Genomic DNA, 17,350 nt, shown 5'->3' on the forward strand with positions numbered 1-17,350 from the left:
GTGAGACTACTGTGTTCAAAGCCTGTCCAAACGTACTTGACTTGAGCTGGCTCTGGACCCGGCCTGGGCGAGTCTGGGCCCGATGTGTGCACGCACGCACGCACGCGCACACACACACACACACACACACACATATACTTTTCACGTGGAATTGTGTGATTATGATTTTTCTTATTATTATCATATTATTGCCATTGTTAGCAGCAGCAGCAGTAAAGCAATGCGCTGAAATATGCTAATGAGTCACATCTGTCCGCCGTCACGCTAGAGCCCCACTGCGCATGCGCATCCCCCCGAAGGACCGCGGCCAGTTCTCCTCCTCCAGTCGGACCGGTCCGAGCGACGAGCGGACGGCGCACCGCACACCGCAGGCCCATCCATCCAGGCTCACAACCGGCATTTCCCCGCAGTTTTCCCGCATAGGTGCACGGCAGTCGACACACGCAAAAAAAAAAAAAAAAAGAAGGCCATCATGCGTGAAATCGTTCACCTTTTGCGATTGTTTTGACGAGGCGCTTGATTCGGAGGCGGCGGTTTGGATAAATGCGTTGGTTGTCGAGTCGTCTTGGCGGTTTGCGCGTCCGAGCGAGGAAGAGCATCCTTTTAGGCAGAGGCGGGCGGAGACGTCCCCCGAGGACTCGCTGGGCTCCGCTAATGTGGACGTGCGCAATCGAGAGACAGGGAGGCGGTGAGAGAGACGGGCGTGTCCCAGCCTCACGCTTTGAAACGCCGGTAGCCGTATTTAAAAAGACAAAACAAAAAACAAAAACTTTTTCTCAACTTCCTACATTTGGGAGTGTGGATTCTTTCCGATCCATGCCCGTCTCCCTGGATGGACGTTCGCATTTCGCATTCCGATCGCCCGGCCCAGGCCTGTTCACCCGCATGGTGTCGGAGGCCAGGGTCACCCTGTCACCGGGTTAGAGGCCTGATAAACAAATGACAGAGAGAGAGAGAGGGGGGTGTTGGGGGGCAGAGAGAGAGGGAGTGGGTGAGACAGGGAGAGAGAGGAGGAGTGAGGCCGGTAGAGATAGGGGGAGAAAGACGGGAAGCGAGAGAAGGAGAGAGGGAGAGCGAGAGAAGGAAGGAGAGGTTGGGCAAGGCAGGGAGAGAGAGAAGGAGGGAGTGAGGCGGGTAGAGATAGGGGGAGAAAGACGGGAAGAGAGGGGGAGAAAGACGGGAAGAGAGGGGGAGAGCGAGAGAAGGAAGGAGAGGTTGGGCGAGGCAGGGAGAGAGGCGGGTAGAGATGGGGGAGAAAGAGAGAAGGAGGGAGAGAGGCGGGTAGAGATAGGGGAGAAGGAGCGGAAGAGAGGGGAGAAGGAGCGGAAGAGAGGGGAGAAGGAGCGGAAGAGAGGGGAGAAGGAGCGGAAGAGAGGGGAGAAGGAGCGGAAGAGAGGGGAGAGAGAGATGGAGGGGGGGAGAGAGAGAAGGAGAGAGTGGGAGAGAGAGGAAGAGAGAAGGAAGGAGACAGTGGGGGAGACAGGGAGAGAGGAAGAGAGAAGGAGGGAGAGAGGCGGGTAGAGATAGGGGAAGAGAGAAAGGGGGGAGGGAGAGATAAAGGAGGAGGGAGAAAGGGGGGGGTAGAGAGGGGGATGGAGGGAGAGAGAGGGGGAGAGAAGGAGAGAGAGGGGGGTTCGTCCTTATCAGGAAAGTGTCAAAAATAAGTTTACGAAGAAGGGAATATTATAGGACAGTTCCCAGGCGGAGCAGAGGGAGGCGCCCTGTCCTTTTCCTCCTTCCCTCTCCCCCCTCCTCATCCTCCTCTCTCCTCTATCCCATCCTCCTCTCCCCTCCTTTCCTCTGATTTTAGCGGGTTTTTGGTGCAGTGGAAAAGAGGCATACTACAACTCAACCACCTTAATCTTCAAATCATCGTCGATTTAAAAATATTCCTATATTCTTGAATGCACACTGCTGCTGGAGAGTCATATTTGGTTGTTGGGACTTAAACCAATGTATGTATTTCTGAAATCACTATGACTACCGCTCATTTCTGACCTTCAAATGTATTCAAAATGCCATTCTGCATTAATACGTAGCCCACCAGATGAATCAATATGAGCTTATTCCGGCAAGAACATTTATATATACAAGGAATTTGTCGTGGTGAGGAAAATTAGCTGGAAAAAAAAGCAGGCTGAAAATAATTGAATAAAAAGTAAATTAAAAAGTTTCCAGATCTTGACAAATAGCCAACAGAAATAGTGAAATATAAAAATAATCTGTTAAACAAAGTGCGACTCTATGCCCAGGATTGAGTATTGGTATGGGTATTTAGGGTATACATGATCAATTATTTCTATGTACTTACTAAGTAATCACAGATTCTACAGCGCTACAAGAAATGTATAATGCATTCAATATATTGCACGTAATATTGCACAAATTGCGTGTGTATTTGAGCGCTCAATTTTCAGGAACCTTCAGCTCCACAGGGCTGGAGGTGGATGGAGATGGAGAGAAAATTCAGAGCGCAATAGAGACTTAGCTTAAAAGAGACAGGAGCAGGGAGAGAGAAGAGAAATGGGTGAGATTAGATGGAGAGAATCAGGAAGCGTGTGAGAAAACCGTCTATGGGGAGCGGCAGGAGACAGATCTTTCACATTAGACTTTACCTGGTATTTCTGTGTCTTTAATCATTTTCACATAGGGCGAAGCTAAATCAGTGCCATACCACATGTGACGTTTCCCCTTGTTATTTCTTGTCTGGCGTCTCTCTAAACACCGATCAACTCATCCAGTTCTGGGAGGTGATCAGTGATGAGCATGGCATCGACCCAACCGGAACCTACCATGGTGACAGTGACCTGCAGCTGGACAGAATCAGTGTCTACTACAATGAGGCCTCAGGTCTGAATTGACAAAGCATTCGCATACACTGCCAAGTACCTGCCATTGTTCATTATTAGATGTTTTTTTAATGGTTTCGCTTTATTTGTGTTACAGGTGGCAAGTACGTGCCAAGGGCCATTCTGGTGGATCTGGAGCCTGGCACTATGGACTCTGTTCGCTCCGGTCCGTTCGGACAGATCTTCAGACCTGACAACTTTGTCTTTGGTACGGACATGACCTTCCGCACACTTAAAATACAGTACAGAGGATTGTTGTACAGGCAGTTTAAAATGCCCACACAGTACAGTATTTACAATGTATTCAATGACATAATGGTGAATTAAAACCAATGGATAGTCAGAAGGTGTTGTCCACGCCCGCCACTCGGTTGTGCACCAGCGGGTAATGAGCGTTGCCCTTTGTGTGTAGGTCAGAGTGGAGCAGGGAATAACTGGGCTAAAGGCCACTACACTGAGGGAGCTGAGCTGGTAGACTCAGTCTTCGATGTGCTGAGGAAGGAAGCTGAGAGCTGTGACTGCCTCCAGGGATTCCAGCTCACACACTCTCTGGGTGGGGGCACCGGCTCCGGCATGGGCACCCTTCTCATTAGAAAGATCCGTGAAGAGTACCCTGATCGCATCATGAACACCTTCAGTGTGGTGCCCTCCCCCAAGGTCTGTCTGTTATGCTTTAGATTAGCACATAGTTATAATGGTATTCATAGCTGTTTTGGTTTTCTTTCCTGACCGATTCAATGTCTCTGTCCTTGCTGCCAACCTCACTATGTCGGAGAGGTGTTTCCTGAATTTCCCTCTGGGTTTAATACATTTTTATGTTATCGCATGTTCCCTGCACCTAGGTGTCTGACACTGTCGTGGAGCCTTACAACGCTACTCTATCAGTCCACCAGCTGGTTGAGAATACTGACGAGACCTATTGTATCGACAATGAAGCGCTGTACGATATCTGCTTCCGCACCCTCAAGCTCACCACGCCCACCTACAGGGACTCAACCACCTGGTGTCTGCCACCATGAGCGGAGTGACCACCTGTCTGCGCTTCCCCGGTCAGCTCAACGCTGACCTCCGTAAACTGGCCGTCAACATGGTTCCTTTCCCCCGTCTGCACTTCTTCATGCCAGGCTTCGCCCCCCTGACCAGCAGGGGCAGCCAGCAGTACAGGGCCCTCTCCGTTCCCGAGCTCACCCAGCAAATGTTTGATGCCAAGAACATGATGGCGGCCTGCGATCCTCGCCACGGCCGCTACCTGACCGTGGCGGCCGTGTTCCGCGGGCGCATGTCCATGAAGGAGGTGGACGAGCAGATGCTGAACGTGCAGAACAAGAACAGCAGCTACTTTGTCGAGTGGAACCCCAACAACGTAAAGACCGCCGTCTGTGACATTCCACCTCGCGGGCTCAAGATGGCCGCCACCTTCATTGGGAACAGCACGGCTATTCAGGAGCTGTTCAAGCGCATTTCCGAGCAGTTCACCGCCATGTTCCGCCGCAAGGCCTTCCTCCACTGGTACACCGGCGAGGGTATGGATGAGATGGAGTTCACCGAGGCCGAGAGCAACATGAATGACCTTGTGTCTGAGTACCAGCAGTACCAGGACGCCACTGCCGAGGAGGGAGAGTTTGAAGAGGAGGGAAAGGAGGAGGGAGCCTAATGTGGCTCCTATCTCTCCTTCTCGTTTCTCTTCTCTTTCTTCTCATATTTCCATCCTGTCATCCTCCACTTTATTTCCCCTTTAGTCCTTCTCAGCTCTCTTTCAGACCTCTTTACTTTCCTGTCTTGATCTTTCTCCTCTATATCTATAGCTTCTGTTTCCTATTCTCTCTTGTTAGGCTCTCAACACTCACTTTGTTCACCAGTCTCACTGCTTGTGTAACGGTGGCGTAAAACACTTGTGCTTGTGTAGACATTGGTAGATTTGTTTTACCCTAAAAAAAAAAAACATATTCACTTGTTACAAAAAATGTTACTGTTAAGCGACTTAAAGAATGTAATGTCCACACTATTTGGCATTGATTTAAATAAAGTTGTGGAGAAAATAACTTCTCCTGTGTCGTTCCTGAAACAGATTTGATTATTTGACTGTAATCTTATCCAATTTCTTTACTTTTGTTTGAAGTTTGTATCTAAAGTCTGAAATGCTCCACCTTCAATATATCTGCAGTCCCATCTTCAATTTTCTGATGGTTTAACACAATTGTATGTCTCATCTCCAGCTTTACTGTAGTTTCTCTGGTTTCAAGGTGCTTAGGAATGAGGCAGGTAGCTGGGTTAGCTACAACGGCCACATCAGGAGTGTAGTGTCCAGTGTTGCACCATGAGCTACATGTATGAGTGAGGAAATGCTCTCACAATTACATATATCTACAGGACAGGACGGGAAGGACTTCGGATTTGTTCAACGTGAGCACATAGTTCAGTTCTCTACACTTACTTGGTGGGCGTGATGTATGTGTTTTATGCATATACCTTTTTCTGTATTTTTTAGATGATTGCCTAAGAATGAGAAATTTGTATGAACTAAGTACACAACACGTCATAGACCACACACACACACACACACACACACAGATCAGGAAGTCTCCAGCTCACAGTCGTGCTGAGTTTGCAGGTTGTTTCTGTTGCTGCATGTGTCTCGTCCCTCCCCCTATTTGAAGTATGTTTTTGATGCACAACGCCTGATAAAGATCTCTTCCTACCTGGATCACTATATGGACACAAAATAATCGAGGCATGGGCTCCAGACTGAAGTAAGTAACATCACTTTCTCTTATTTTTGCGATACTAAAAGTCGTTGCCGGCCCCTATTTTTTGTTCTTGTGGTTTTTGTGACTTCCTCCTTCAACTGCACACAGGAAGTTTCCGACATGTATTCTGTATAACATATCATACGCATCTCTGCCATCAAGGGAGAGTTAAGTTGTTCATATTCCATTCAATTATTAATTGTATAATGAGACAGTAAAGGTGGGATGATATTAGTTAATGATTTCATTTTCTCGCCGGGGAAAGATATTTCACAGGTTTACATTTGGTGTGACAATGTACAGAGAATATGAAACCACATAACATTAACACAGATCACACGATGAATGTTACTGACTAGCCACCATGCTTTATGAAAATGAAAAAGAATTGTAGTCGTGTAGTCAATGTTTTGACCTGGTTTTAAGAAAAATCGGTGGCTGAAACCAGTAGGACAGTAGGTAGTAGCTCAAATGATGTGAAAAGAGGATGCCTGGAGGCAACTCATCTTCTTGGCTGGTCAAGATCCAGAGATGTCTTCTAGGCTGGCCACATTAAGGCAGTTTTCTAGCCTCATATTAGTAGTTCTAGAGTTATATTACGTCATTATACTAGCCTATGTTTTAGGCATGGTTCTTCTAATTGGACATCATCTCCCCAATACAGAGAAAACCCTGAGCAAACCTTCTACTGGTTCTTTGAAGCAACTTGCCCAATTGCAAAAGACAAAGGTGAGGCTTGAGCTCTTTCGGGGCTGTATAATAATGTTCCAATATTTTTTCTCAACCGATTTCACAATATGTTGTGTTGCCCACAGTGCCATCATAATAAAAAATGAAGACGTCAATCACGTTTTCAAGTGCACCTGCTGTTATGCTTATTATTGTTATGGCAAACGTTTGCTGTGCTACTCTTTCCGCAGTTTTCAAGCCGCATAGACACAAACTATTTTATTAACATGTGAAACTGTAAACAATTATAGTAAATAATACAAATATGTACAGATTTATAAGGTATATATAATAACAAATAATAAAAAAAAAAAAATGATGAATCACTATTAATCATCAACCCATCGTGTTTTTAAGATACTGCCAAAGGCGAGGTATCAGCGTGGGTAATGTAGGACTGCGATACTTTCAGGACGTGGTCAGATTTGGTTCTTGGAACATGTGGAATGTTCTCCAGAGGTCAACATCTCTTCATGTCTGAGCCAACGTCCTATTGAAAGTTTATAATCAGATGTCCATTTTGGCCTCATAAAGGGCAAGAGATTTTAGAAATCTTATCAAGATGTGTAACTTAATCTCCTTCAAATAAGTGTTAGGTTGATTATCTCAGGTTTGATATTGGTAGTTTATTATTTTATTTATTTATTTATTCATAGAACAGTAATTCGCACTAATTAGGTTATTGAAATAGGTTATTTTAAGTCTGCAGGGCCCTACTATCCAAAATGGCCACTATAATTATTACATAAAACTTTGTGTAATACTGAGAACAACAGCTAGTATAAGGTTTCATCTTTGTCTTCGGTAAATAAGTGGGTATGTGCGATAATTGTTGAGAAAAGCTGTAGAGGGCATTTATTACTGTATGACAGAACTAACTGTTGAACCCTTAGGAAGTTGGAACAACTTATGTAATGAGGTTCTTACCTTTTCCCACCCATCACTTCACAAGTCCAAGTCTTAACCCACTTTATTATTCCTACTCTACAGATCCTCGTCTGTTGTTTCAATTTCCAGAGGATTTTGATGATGAGGTATTGTACCTGCCCATGCGTGCTGGGCTTTACATTGTTTTTCTTATGAGATGATCATAGTTATGAAGCAAAAACACTTGTAAGTCTCTGTTTCACACACACACACACACACACACACACACTAGTAAACTACTTTCTCTGGAACGGACCAGGAGTCTTCTCAAACGTTGCCCAGGTTCTGCTTCCCCTATGACATACAAAGGTGAGTACAACCTCGCTCACTGGTCCGGGTTGAGTTTTCTCATTTCAATTGATGTGATAATTTCTTGGGAGCTGCCCATCCCTCTGTTTATCATGCATCCGTCCCGTGACTCTCTGTTTATCACTCCATCCATCCACCCATCCGTCCATCCATCGATCCACCCATCCATCCATCCATCCATCCATCCATCCATCCATATCAATCCATAGGGTGAGGGAAGGCGTGGGAGTGCAGCACTTCACCTTCGTCCTGACAGACCTGGAGGGCTGCCAGCGCTTTGGCTTCTGCCGTCTCACCAATGGCTCTCACACATGCCTTTGCATGCTCAGGTAGTCTTGTATGGGTGTGTTTTACTAAGCCTATGTGGCGGCATACGTTCAAATAGGTTCCAAATAAATTTGCTGACACCCACATTTGTCAATTTGATTGCAGTTATCTTCCGTGGTTTGAGGTGTTTTACAAACTGCTCAACAACTTGGCGGATTACCTTACAAAAGGACAGGTGAAGAATCTCTATTGTTTGGGTATTTTTCAGGCTCTGCCGCCGATGTTTAATAACCCACCTGACTTTGAATGAACGTAACGTGCAGTAACTATGTGCTTCCCACCAGACCAACGAGGCGAGGGAGCTCCTGGCTGCACTGTACAAGCAGCCTGCACCTCTGGCAGCAGGATCCTTCACGCTGCAGATGGTAATTTTCAGTCTGACAATAAGAAATCTCAGTTGACTGTTGTAAATGCCTGTAAAGTTGTGTTTCTTTTTTGAGGGAGAGCAGCTTTTGATCTGTACTGAAGTGTCCCTCCGTGACGGACACAAAGTCGGACAGGAGGGGGTGAGTCCCAGAGCCATGCATGGTCTGGACTAATGCCCAAAGTCTGATATTAACACTGATATTCTGATATTAACACCCTCTGTAGCACTGCAAGCCTGTGCCTGCCTTCCCTGCTTAACTTGGATTAACTTGGATGCCTATTAACAAAAACCTACACTCCTAACACACTGACTATCAAGGACAAAGCCTGGAAAACATAACCCGACATGGAGTCGTGCTCAAAATGGGACAGAAAGCTGGGAAATAATTAAGACGGAGAATAAATGTATACCTCAACAACTCTACCCGCAAAAGCCATAAGAGACTGTGTTGTTGTGAATGTCATACTGTAAACAAGTAAACAGTTTATAAGGTTTTTTTTGTTGTTTTTGTTTTTGTTGCTCGAAAAGTTATATTTCAAAATGAACCGTCTACTTGGAAAGGAGTACTTATTGTTAAGTCGCTTTGCACAAAAGCGGTGCTGATTGCTGTACAGCAATGTATATTTTATTTTATTTGTTTTTAATTGAGTCCTTTCCGCACAAAGCATTGCTCCTCAGATAGCACTGCAGGCTTTTTTGATATATTTTTTTCATAATGGTCATATTTGTTCTCCTAATCTTTCTACCAAAGGGTAGCTATTATATATTATTATATTATATATTATATGTTAAATGATATTCTGCAACACAAAGGCAGCTTATGGCAAGCCAAGTTTGATGAAGTGCATTTCCACAGCGCCAATTAAAACCATGAAAGGACGCATTGTGCCAAACCCTTCACCTACTGTACTCCTTTTCCTATAACACTGTGAACTCTGAGCTGTGACCAGCGGGCACACATGTTTGTTTGTCTGAAAATATTCTTTCCTCATGATGTATGATGGTGGTTTTTAAATCTTTTATCAAAATCTGGGTAAAACTTTCCAATTCTTAATCTTCTTTGAATTATTTGCTCATGTAGAGTGAGCAGCGGCATATCTGAAAATATACTAAACAACCTAGAATATGAACTACAACATTAAGAGAGGCGCCAGAAAGCTTTTCTATCAACAATCAATACTTGTTTCCCTAAATATGAGCCTGTCTTCCTCTCTCTCTCCAGGTGCCATACTTCATTGCTCCGGATCCTAGACGTCTTCCCTCGATACCTGAAAGTGTATGGCATGTTTTTTGTCTGTGTGTGTGTGTGTACTGTAACCAGGTTTTGGAGTTCCTCTGTGTTTTTGTGTGTTTGACCAAACGGCCCCATCATCATTGTGTGTTTTCCAGAGAAACCTGACGGAGCTGATAGTAGCGGTGGATACAAGGAACCTGCTGCAGCTGTATGCCAGCATGCTGTTTGAGAGACGCATCCTGATATTTGCGAGCAAACTGAGCACAGTGAGCCATGCAGACACAATCAAACACAGAAATTCATGTAAACGGTCCGTACCTTCGTGGCCTTTGAATCGTCTTCTCTACTGCGTTCGTAGTTGACCGCCTGTGTCCATGCGCTCAATTCTGTGCTCTACCCGATGTACTGGCAGCACATCTTCATCCCCGTCCTACCACCTCACCTCTTGGACTACTGCTGGTAGTAAAATCTCTCTCTCTCGCTTTCTCTCGCTCTCTCGCTCTCTCTCTAACACTATTTTCATGTTCTTTTCAGCGCACCGATGCCATACCTCATTGGAGTCCATACCAGTCTTACTGAGGCATGCTGATTCCAATTATTACACAGTGTTTCATTTAACAGCGCACAATAATTTCCCTTTGCCTTTGCGTTACATGTTGCACCACCTGTAAAATATTCGGTTAACTCGCAAGACAACAGCAACAAAAAAAATCGTAGACAATTACATCCCCAAGAAATGGTTGTGAATCTCTCGGTTTGACGCGTGCGCAGAAGGTGAGGACTCGTGGACTGGAGGAGGTCGTCATTCTGAACGTAGACACCAACACTCTGGAAACTCCCTTCGACGACCTGGAGAAAATACCTCCAGATGTGGTACCCTAACTGTGTGTGTGTGTGTGTGTGTGTGTGGCTCTCTCTCTCTCTCGCTCCCTCTCTCTCTCTCTCTCTGTGAGTGAGTGAGTGTGAGGGTGTCGTAGAACAAAACCAGACATGTTTTTTGGAAAGGTCTCATCTTGTAGGTTAACATGTTAAGTTTGAGAGAATTCAGTGGACCCTGAACTGAGATATTGATCTTTGAACCCGGACCAGAAGTCACCTTTGAAGCCATGTTGTATATCTCAGTCATTAAAAGATCCACAAAAATAAGGTCAGGTGTGTGTGTGTGTGTGTGTGTGTGTGTGTGTGTGTGTATACACAGGTAATTTATACATTTTTTTCCCCCCCAGACATCAGGGCTGAAGTTGCGTTTGAAACATCGTGCAACGTCTCCGGGCTGTGGTGTAGCGAGGGCTTTCCTCCGAGCTCAGGCTCTGCTGTTCGGAGGCTACAGGAACGCACTGCAGCAACACAAGGTCAAACCAAGTGATAAATAACATATAATTATTGCCACTCCGACAGATTTAATGAAGAAGCGTAAGGTAGCCAAGTCACGTTTTCAAAATGCGACATTGGAAAATGAGCATGGATGGAAGATCCGGGTTCAGAAAGTAAAATTCCACGCCAGGATTTTGAGACAACCTTGTGGATCTGCTACTTAGCACCAACCAAGAGGTGCAAATAGTGAAGTAAATCAGCTGGATACTGGATACTTGTTGCTATTATCAGAACCTGGAATTTTACACCTCTGGAAATGAGTGAAATATGATGAATGAAAGACCAATTAAAACATTGTATTTTTCTTGCACGAACTACAGTCTCGCAGAGCCTATGACACTTATTAGAGCAGTAAGGCTTTTTCCATACAATTGCATACAAGCGCATTCTCATTTTGTGTCCCACTCATCTCTAACTCGTCTTGCAGGAAGATGAGGTGTGGTTTAATGAGGAGCTCTTTATAGAGCACAAGTCTTCCAGCATAAGTCAGTTCCTACAGAGTGCTGTTCATCTGCAGTTCTTCAAACAGGTAAATGCCTCACGCTGCTCCCTTCTCGGATGGGACAGTGAATTAATCATAGCAGACCCACAGTATCTGAACATCCTAACCCAATACATTTCAGGGTTTTTAGTCAATGAAAAATAATGTAATGCCTTATAGTACATGTTTTTTTTAATACATAGCAGTAAATGTTCCAGTATATCAGTTCCAGGTTCCAATACAGCTATGGGCATAATTCATTGAGATAGAGATATCTACCTATCTATCTATATATATTTATATTTATATATAATTATTATTATTTGTAGTTATATTTAACGTATTGCTTGTTTTAATATTATAACCATTATTATATAATATTATTACATAATATTAATTATGTATATAATATAATCACATCTAAATTCCTATGTCCATCCAAATGTTCAAATGTAAAAAAAAGTGTTATTTTACTCCCTTGAGTGAAAACAGACATATATTCATCATATATTCACATACATTAACAGAGAGTCAAAATAGTATGAAACTAAAAGAACAAGCCAATGGATAACATATTTTTGGAGGGACCACATCTTAGGTATAAAATGTATAAAATGCATAATCTGTGTTGCTATAACAAGCCTTCCGCTAATATACTAAATCTGTAAAAAAAATAAATGGTAAAATCAAAACATGCACACATTTGTATTTATTTATTTATAAACCCTTATCAGTCCCACAAGGGGGAGATTCGCAATTCGCAACCTTGTACTTACTAGACGACCCGCTCCACCTCCTGAGCTACTGCCCCCGTATCAGAATAATGGACAAGACAATGGAGAATGATGATTTTAAACCTTTGTGGGGTTTTTGTTTTTTTTAGTTTATCGATTCCCGCCTGGAGCTTTTCAATAAGGGGAAGGAACCAGACGACCTCTTTGAAGAGGAGATTCTGGAATGTGGAACAGCGACAGGTACGCTGCCCGTCCGTAAGTATCTCGGTTTTACCTTTATCTTCCACTGGCTAACTTTCCTCTCCTCTCTCTGTAGGGACAAAGAAATCTTATCAACAGTTAGTCGGCAACCTCAGGGTAACGTTTCATTCTAAGGGCAACCCATTTCATTCTGGGGTGGGGGAGGGGGGAATCACTTCTGTGAGTTAACCGCGGCCACTCGGGGCTTGTTTGTTCCTACGGCAGAAAGGTGGAGGTGCGCTCATCCACAACATGAAGTCCAAGGCAAACATGACGGTAAGATTGGTGAAGAACTTGGGGCTTTTTCTTGAGCATAATTATTGCAGCAACACTTTTCATGATCCTTTTTATGATCCCCCCCGCCCAGGCCAAAGGTCTCAACAAACACAGATTTAAGAACCTGCTACACAAGGTGGGTGTGTGTGTGTGTGTGTGTGTGTGGGGGCGGGTTTCTGTGTGTTTATGGGAATGGATGCACTCCCTGCTTGCGTTTCATCCATTCTGATTTGTGCGTATGTGTTTTTATTTGTTGCAGGAACAAAGCGACAAGCACGCCCTGCAGAGAGGTGGATCAGTTTCATACCGCTGCGTCAGGTCTGACTGTCTGCAGAACCGTTTACCCATCACGCAGCACTTTGGAAGGGTGAGAGGTGGCACAAGTTTTCGACCAATCGATTGTGTATTCCAAAAAATTGTTTTTAAAACATTTCAGACCGAAACATCTTTTTGTATCTGGATCCAATTGTGTTTGTTTTTAACGCTGCTGCATTGTGCTACTTTGCGGCTCCTCTTTCTCCATGCACATTGCTGCGTTTGGATTTCCATCCCCCGAATAAATTGCGCGTGGTTGTGCCCGCTTTTTGGGAACTCCATTGCTCTGTCACTTTGGGGCGTTGTTACATTAGCCTCGTCCACGGCGGCCGGATCACAGAGACAGGGGTCCCCGAGAAGCCAGCAGCACCAAGGACACCATAGACAACTGGCATGGGTGAGTGCAAGAGTGAGAGTGAAAAATAAATCAGTAAAAGATGGCGGCGGCCGCACACATCTGACCTGGGGCTGTATCCAGGCCGGTCGCCGAGCCCGACCCTGAAGAGCAGAAAGATGAATACGAAAGGGAAGCGTCGATGCTATGTGACCCAGAGGAGATGGACCTGCTGGGGGAGATCTTTGAGACACTGAGCTCCCGGAGCTCACACGAACGAGGTCTGCTGTACGGAACGCGCAGCCTGGATCTATTTGGACCAGACAGCCATGACTACATCACAAAGGTAACAATGCACACACTGACACAAAAACAGACACAGGCACAAGACTCCACATCTGTGGCTCACTGGCTATGATTTGCTTATTCCAGGATGGCCTGGCCAGCCCCAGCCAAAAGAGCCCATCTCTGTCTATCAGTGGTAGTGACAGCCTGCATAGCTGGAACCAGGAGGAGGCGCTGGAGAGCACAGAGGAGTCTAAAGACCCCGAATTGCCAGAAGATCCTGAATGGCCGCGCCCCAATCCAAGTGCACTGGAAGAGGAGGAAAGTCCGCTCGTGACAAGTGAAGTGGGGCACCAAGGAGGGAAAGCGAGAGAGACCAAAAGAACTGCAAGCGATTTGGAGGGAGTGGGGGTAGCCTCGAACCCCAACAACAGTGAGAGAGACAACATAAACTGTGAGGAGTTCAAGTCGGAGGAAGCGAAAGGGAAGGAGCATTTGAAGGAGAGGGCGGAACAAAATCTGGACAAGACAATGGACACCAAGGAGGAGACTGCGAAAGAAATCATGGAAAAAAAGGCAAATAAAGAGTCGGGAAACAACACGGGGGAATACATACCTCCGGATGAGGGTGCCCTGCTTGGAGGACAACCCGGGAGACAAACAGAAGAACCTGTTGAAACGCCGGGGAATCTGGTGAGGGGAGAAACGGACACCGGGTTCCAAAAGAAGGAGAAAGGGCCAGAAACGCCAGGACCTTTACACAGGAACCAACTCATGAAATCAGATCCTCTGTCCGACCGCCGTCTTAAAGGTGAGGAGGAGGAGGAGGAGGTGGAGGAGGTGGTGCCGGAGAAGCACCAGGAGCAGAGCGAGAGCAGTGTGTCGCGGAACTACACTGCAGACCCAAACGCAAAACCTTCCACGGGTCGGGACCGAAAGGGCGGAGAAAGTCAAGGTAAAGACGAGCGAAAGACGGGAAGAACAATCTCTCCCCCAAAGGGGCAGTCACCCGCGGCTCTGCTCCGGTCCCCGACGTCCCGGCAGAGTGTCCTGGTGAGGTTCCAGACCGAGCAGTGGAGCTCGAACGGCCCATTCAGTGCAGACGTCCGAGCTGAGGAGCAAGACACGCCTGCCGTCAAAGTGTCTGAGCTGAAGAAGAGATTTGAGGCATCACTCCCAGGGAACTGACTGGCTAGCTCTTCTGCAAACGATACAAAGATCTAAACATGAACTTCCTTTTAAAACTACTGCGGGTCTATAATATAGCGACGCTCGGCAGTGGTCACAAGAGTTCAATTCATGAAGATAAACTTCTCATCTAATGAATTGCCCTACTCATCAAACCAGATTCAAAATCTGCCCGATATGGTTTCATTGTTAACTGGCGCCAGTTTTAAAATAAAACAATATTCACACTCACTCTTCATCTTTGTAACTGAATGCCAGCAGCTTTTAAACGGCGAATCTATCAAGTGGACCAGCCATCACCATTTTCAGGCGACCACTCAAAACGTCCTTGAACATAGTGACTATTCAACACTGTTTGAGTACCTATGTCTGCATTTACACCGCCAACTTAAATGAACCAATTCTGATGCTTTGCCCACACGTGACAGATCGGATTTGTATTATGAACCTTTATTATTATTATTATTATGAACCTAAACAGGGAGGAAAAACAAACAAACAAAAACAAACAAACAAACACATGGATTTGGATATTTTCATACCCGTTTTGGGCCACATACTTGGGTGGAAATGCCACTTCCGTCTAAACACATGGATCGGAATTTGATGGTCATCGCGAGTCAAACGTCGTCAATGCGACAATCATGACAGTGGTGGCGACCGTTCAATCCAAACCTTATTTATTTACGCATTCGAACGTTACTGACCCACTGTTCCCGGTCAGAAGTTTCAACGATCCGGATCCACAGAGCCCTCTGAAACGAAGTAGCAGTGATCACTGCTGCACATGGCCAGGCTTGACTGAGTACCGCCAAAGATGTGTCGGGAAAACAATAGCTCAAATTAGAATGAATTTTTCACTTGCTTCCACGGCAGATGGGGAATGGGCCATGCTCCTAGGCTTAAATCTGATGTGCGCATGTAGGGTTGATTTTCAGTGTTTTTTTTCCGACTGTCTGGTATAAACACGAGAATCACATATGACATGTGGAAAGTAAGTGTAAACAGGTGGAGAAAAAAATAATTAAAAAAAAAAAAATAAAAAAAAAAAAGGGCATAGACAAAAAAATAAAAAATAATCTAAACTGGGCATTAAGACCTGTAGTGTAAACACAGCATAAGACAAGTTATGTGACACTATATGGTAGTGTTGGTGATAATATGCTTCATTTATCACTGCTTGCCATTGTTTCTCTAATTTATGATGTCACCCCATCCCCATTTCTCCACTTGGAGGAAACAAAAAAGGACAGGGAAAGCGGAACTATTTGCTGGAGATCATTAAACAGGTCCAAGATGGAGAATGCTGCTTTACTTGGTGCCTGTTTGTGGTATAGTCACCGTACAGAATACATTTTTAACCAAAATATGCTCAGTCATTACGTTTTTTTATTATCAAATTAAAGGCTTTGGAGCATCAAAGTGCATCATGGTCACCAAGTCTTTCTATATTGAAAGGATCTTCTTACGTTTATTTAAAAAAAAAAAATGACAGGTGACAGTATTGTATAAATAGGCTTGATAACACTGTGCAAAAATACAAAACATTATTTTAGACCTTTTTCTTTGTCAGACAAGGAGAGAGACCCACGGGGGTTTCCAAATGTGGACTTGAACATGAGTCACTTGACAAGTCAATAAGGCAGTGAGTAAACTTATCACTGACTTCAGTTAGTTGCATCTTTGCTGCACCCAAGAATCGCACGTGGCGAAAAACGAAAGCCCAGTGAGTCCAAGTTCCCACGTTGTTCTGACCCAGCGCAGGCGGTCTCAGAGTTAAGGCGCAGGCCGCAACTGTCTGGAGACACCCTGGCGTGCCGGGACCGAAGCCAAAGAGGGAACCTCACGGGGGAGCAGTAATATTAGGATTACAGTGCGCATCCACCAGGACCGCATGCCGACCGCAGAATGGCCGAGCGTTCTCACTTGATTGTCGCGTCATATAAGGCGCTCCTCTTTGGGCAGGGGTAAGGGCAGACCCGGTTTCTCCGGTCTCGCTGCTCCCGCCTGTTTCCTCTCCTCGGCGCTCGGTCGATAAGTTCCCTCCAGCCTTCTTTTCTTCCGTATCAAGCACAGCGCCAGGAGCAGGGCGAGACTGGACACGGACAGCACCGTGGGGAGAAGCACCGATGTGGCGGGCGGGAATAACATCTGCATCACCATGGCGACGGGGAGGTGAAGGCTTGCGGGTCCGAGGCGAGCCTGTTCAAAGGAGGAGGAAGTGAAAGGGGGCGGGGCGGCGCGTCAATGGGATCGCTTAAGAGGCCAATCGCTCATACTGCTCAAGGAGGCAGTTTCCAGGATCCAGACTCCACATGGAGCTCAATCTCGTCGCTGCTGCGGCAGAAAAGTCCGGATTAAATCGTCACAAAAGTAAGTTCATGCACAGACAGCACTGACAAACTCACCTCGAGGGGGCAGCGGTCAAAGAAACCGATTATTCCCCACCTGGACAAATGGACTGCCAGAGACCTGAGACAAAGGACGGATTGAAAGAGAACCAGTCACAACGGTCGCAGATAATCTCACTAAATTGGATACGAACGAACACGAACAACGCTCATCCCCAAATGATGACGATTTCACTGAGAATGACTTTGGTGACACTTTAAAAGCTTGTACTGTATTCGTTGG

The 17,350-nt window shown here is 45.4% G+C and overlaps 1 protein-coding gene and 1 pseudogene across 2 annotated transcripts; both read left to right on the forward strand.

The window, feature by feature from the left end:
• Positions 1 to 2,747: 2,747 nt before the first annotated feature.
• LOC307229692 (tubulin beta-4B chain-like) lies at positions 2,748 to 4,503 on the forward strand (annotated as a pseudogene). Its single transcript has 4 exons — positions 2,748 to 2,850; positions 2,947 to 3,057; positions 3,262 to 3,506; positions 3,692 to 4,503. The product of its transcript is annotated as a tubulin beta-4B chain-like (transcript).
• Positions 4,504 to 5,509: 1,006 nt separating this feature from the next.
• On the forward strand, positions 5,510 to 14,716 carry dennd1c (DENN domain containing 1C; the record flags this gene model as incomplete). Its single annotated transcript, XM_079999417.1, has 23 exons — positions 5,510 to 5,599; positions 6,261 to 6,325; positions 7,316 to 7,359; positions 7,512 to 7,561; positions 7,771 to 7,890; positions 7,994 to 8,063; positions 8,173 to 8,253; positions 8,329 to 8,394; positions 9,478 to 9,531; positions 9,645 to 9,755; positions 9,848 to 9,948; positions 10,024 to 10,069; positions 10,261 to 10,362; positions 10,716 to 10,841; positions 11,291 to 11,392; positions 12,228 to 12,318; positions 12,395 to 12,435; positions 12,544 to 12,594; positions 12,686 to 12,730; positions 12,854 to 12,961; positions 13,224 to 13,306; positions 13,388 to 13,589; positions 13,676 to 14,716. The coding sequence occupies exons 1-23, from the start codon at positions 5,583 to 5,585 to the stop codon at positions 14,714 to 14,716; spliced, it is 2,817 nt and encodes a 938-aa protein (XP_079855543.1). The 5' UTR covers positions 5,510 to 5,582.
• Between the last annotated feature and the right edge of the window lie 2,634 nt (positions 14,717 to 17,350).

Source organism: Zeus faber, assembly GCF_960531495.2.
Source record: "Zeus faber genome assembly, chromosome: 4".
NCBI lineage: Eukaryota > Metazoa > Chordata > Actinopteri > Zeiformes > Zeidae > Zeus > Zeus faber.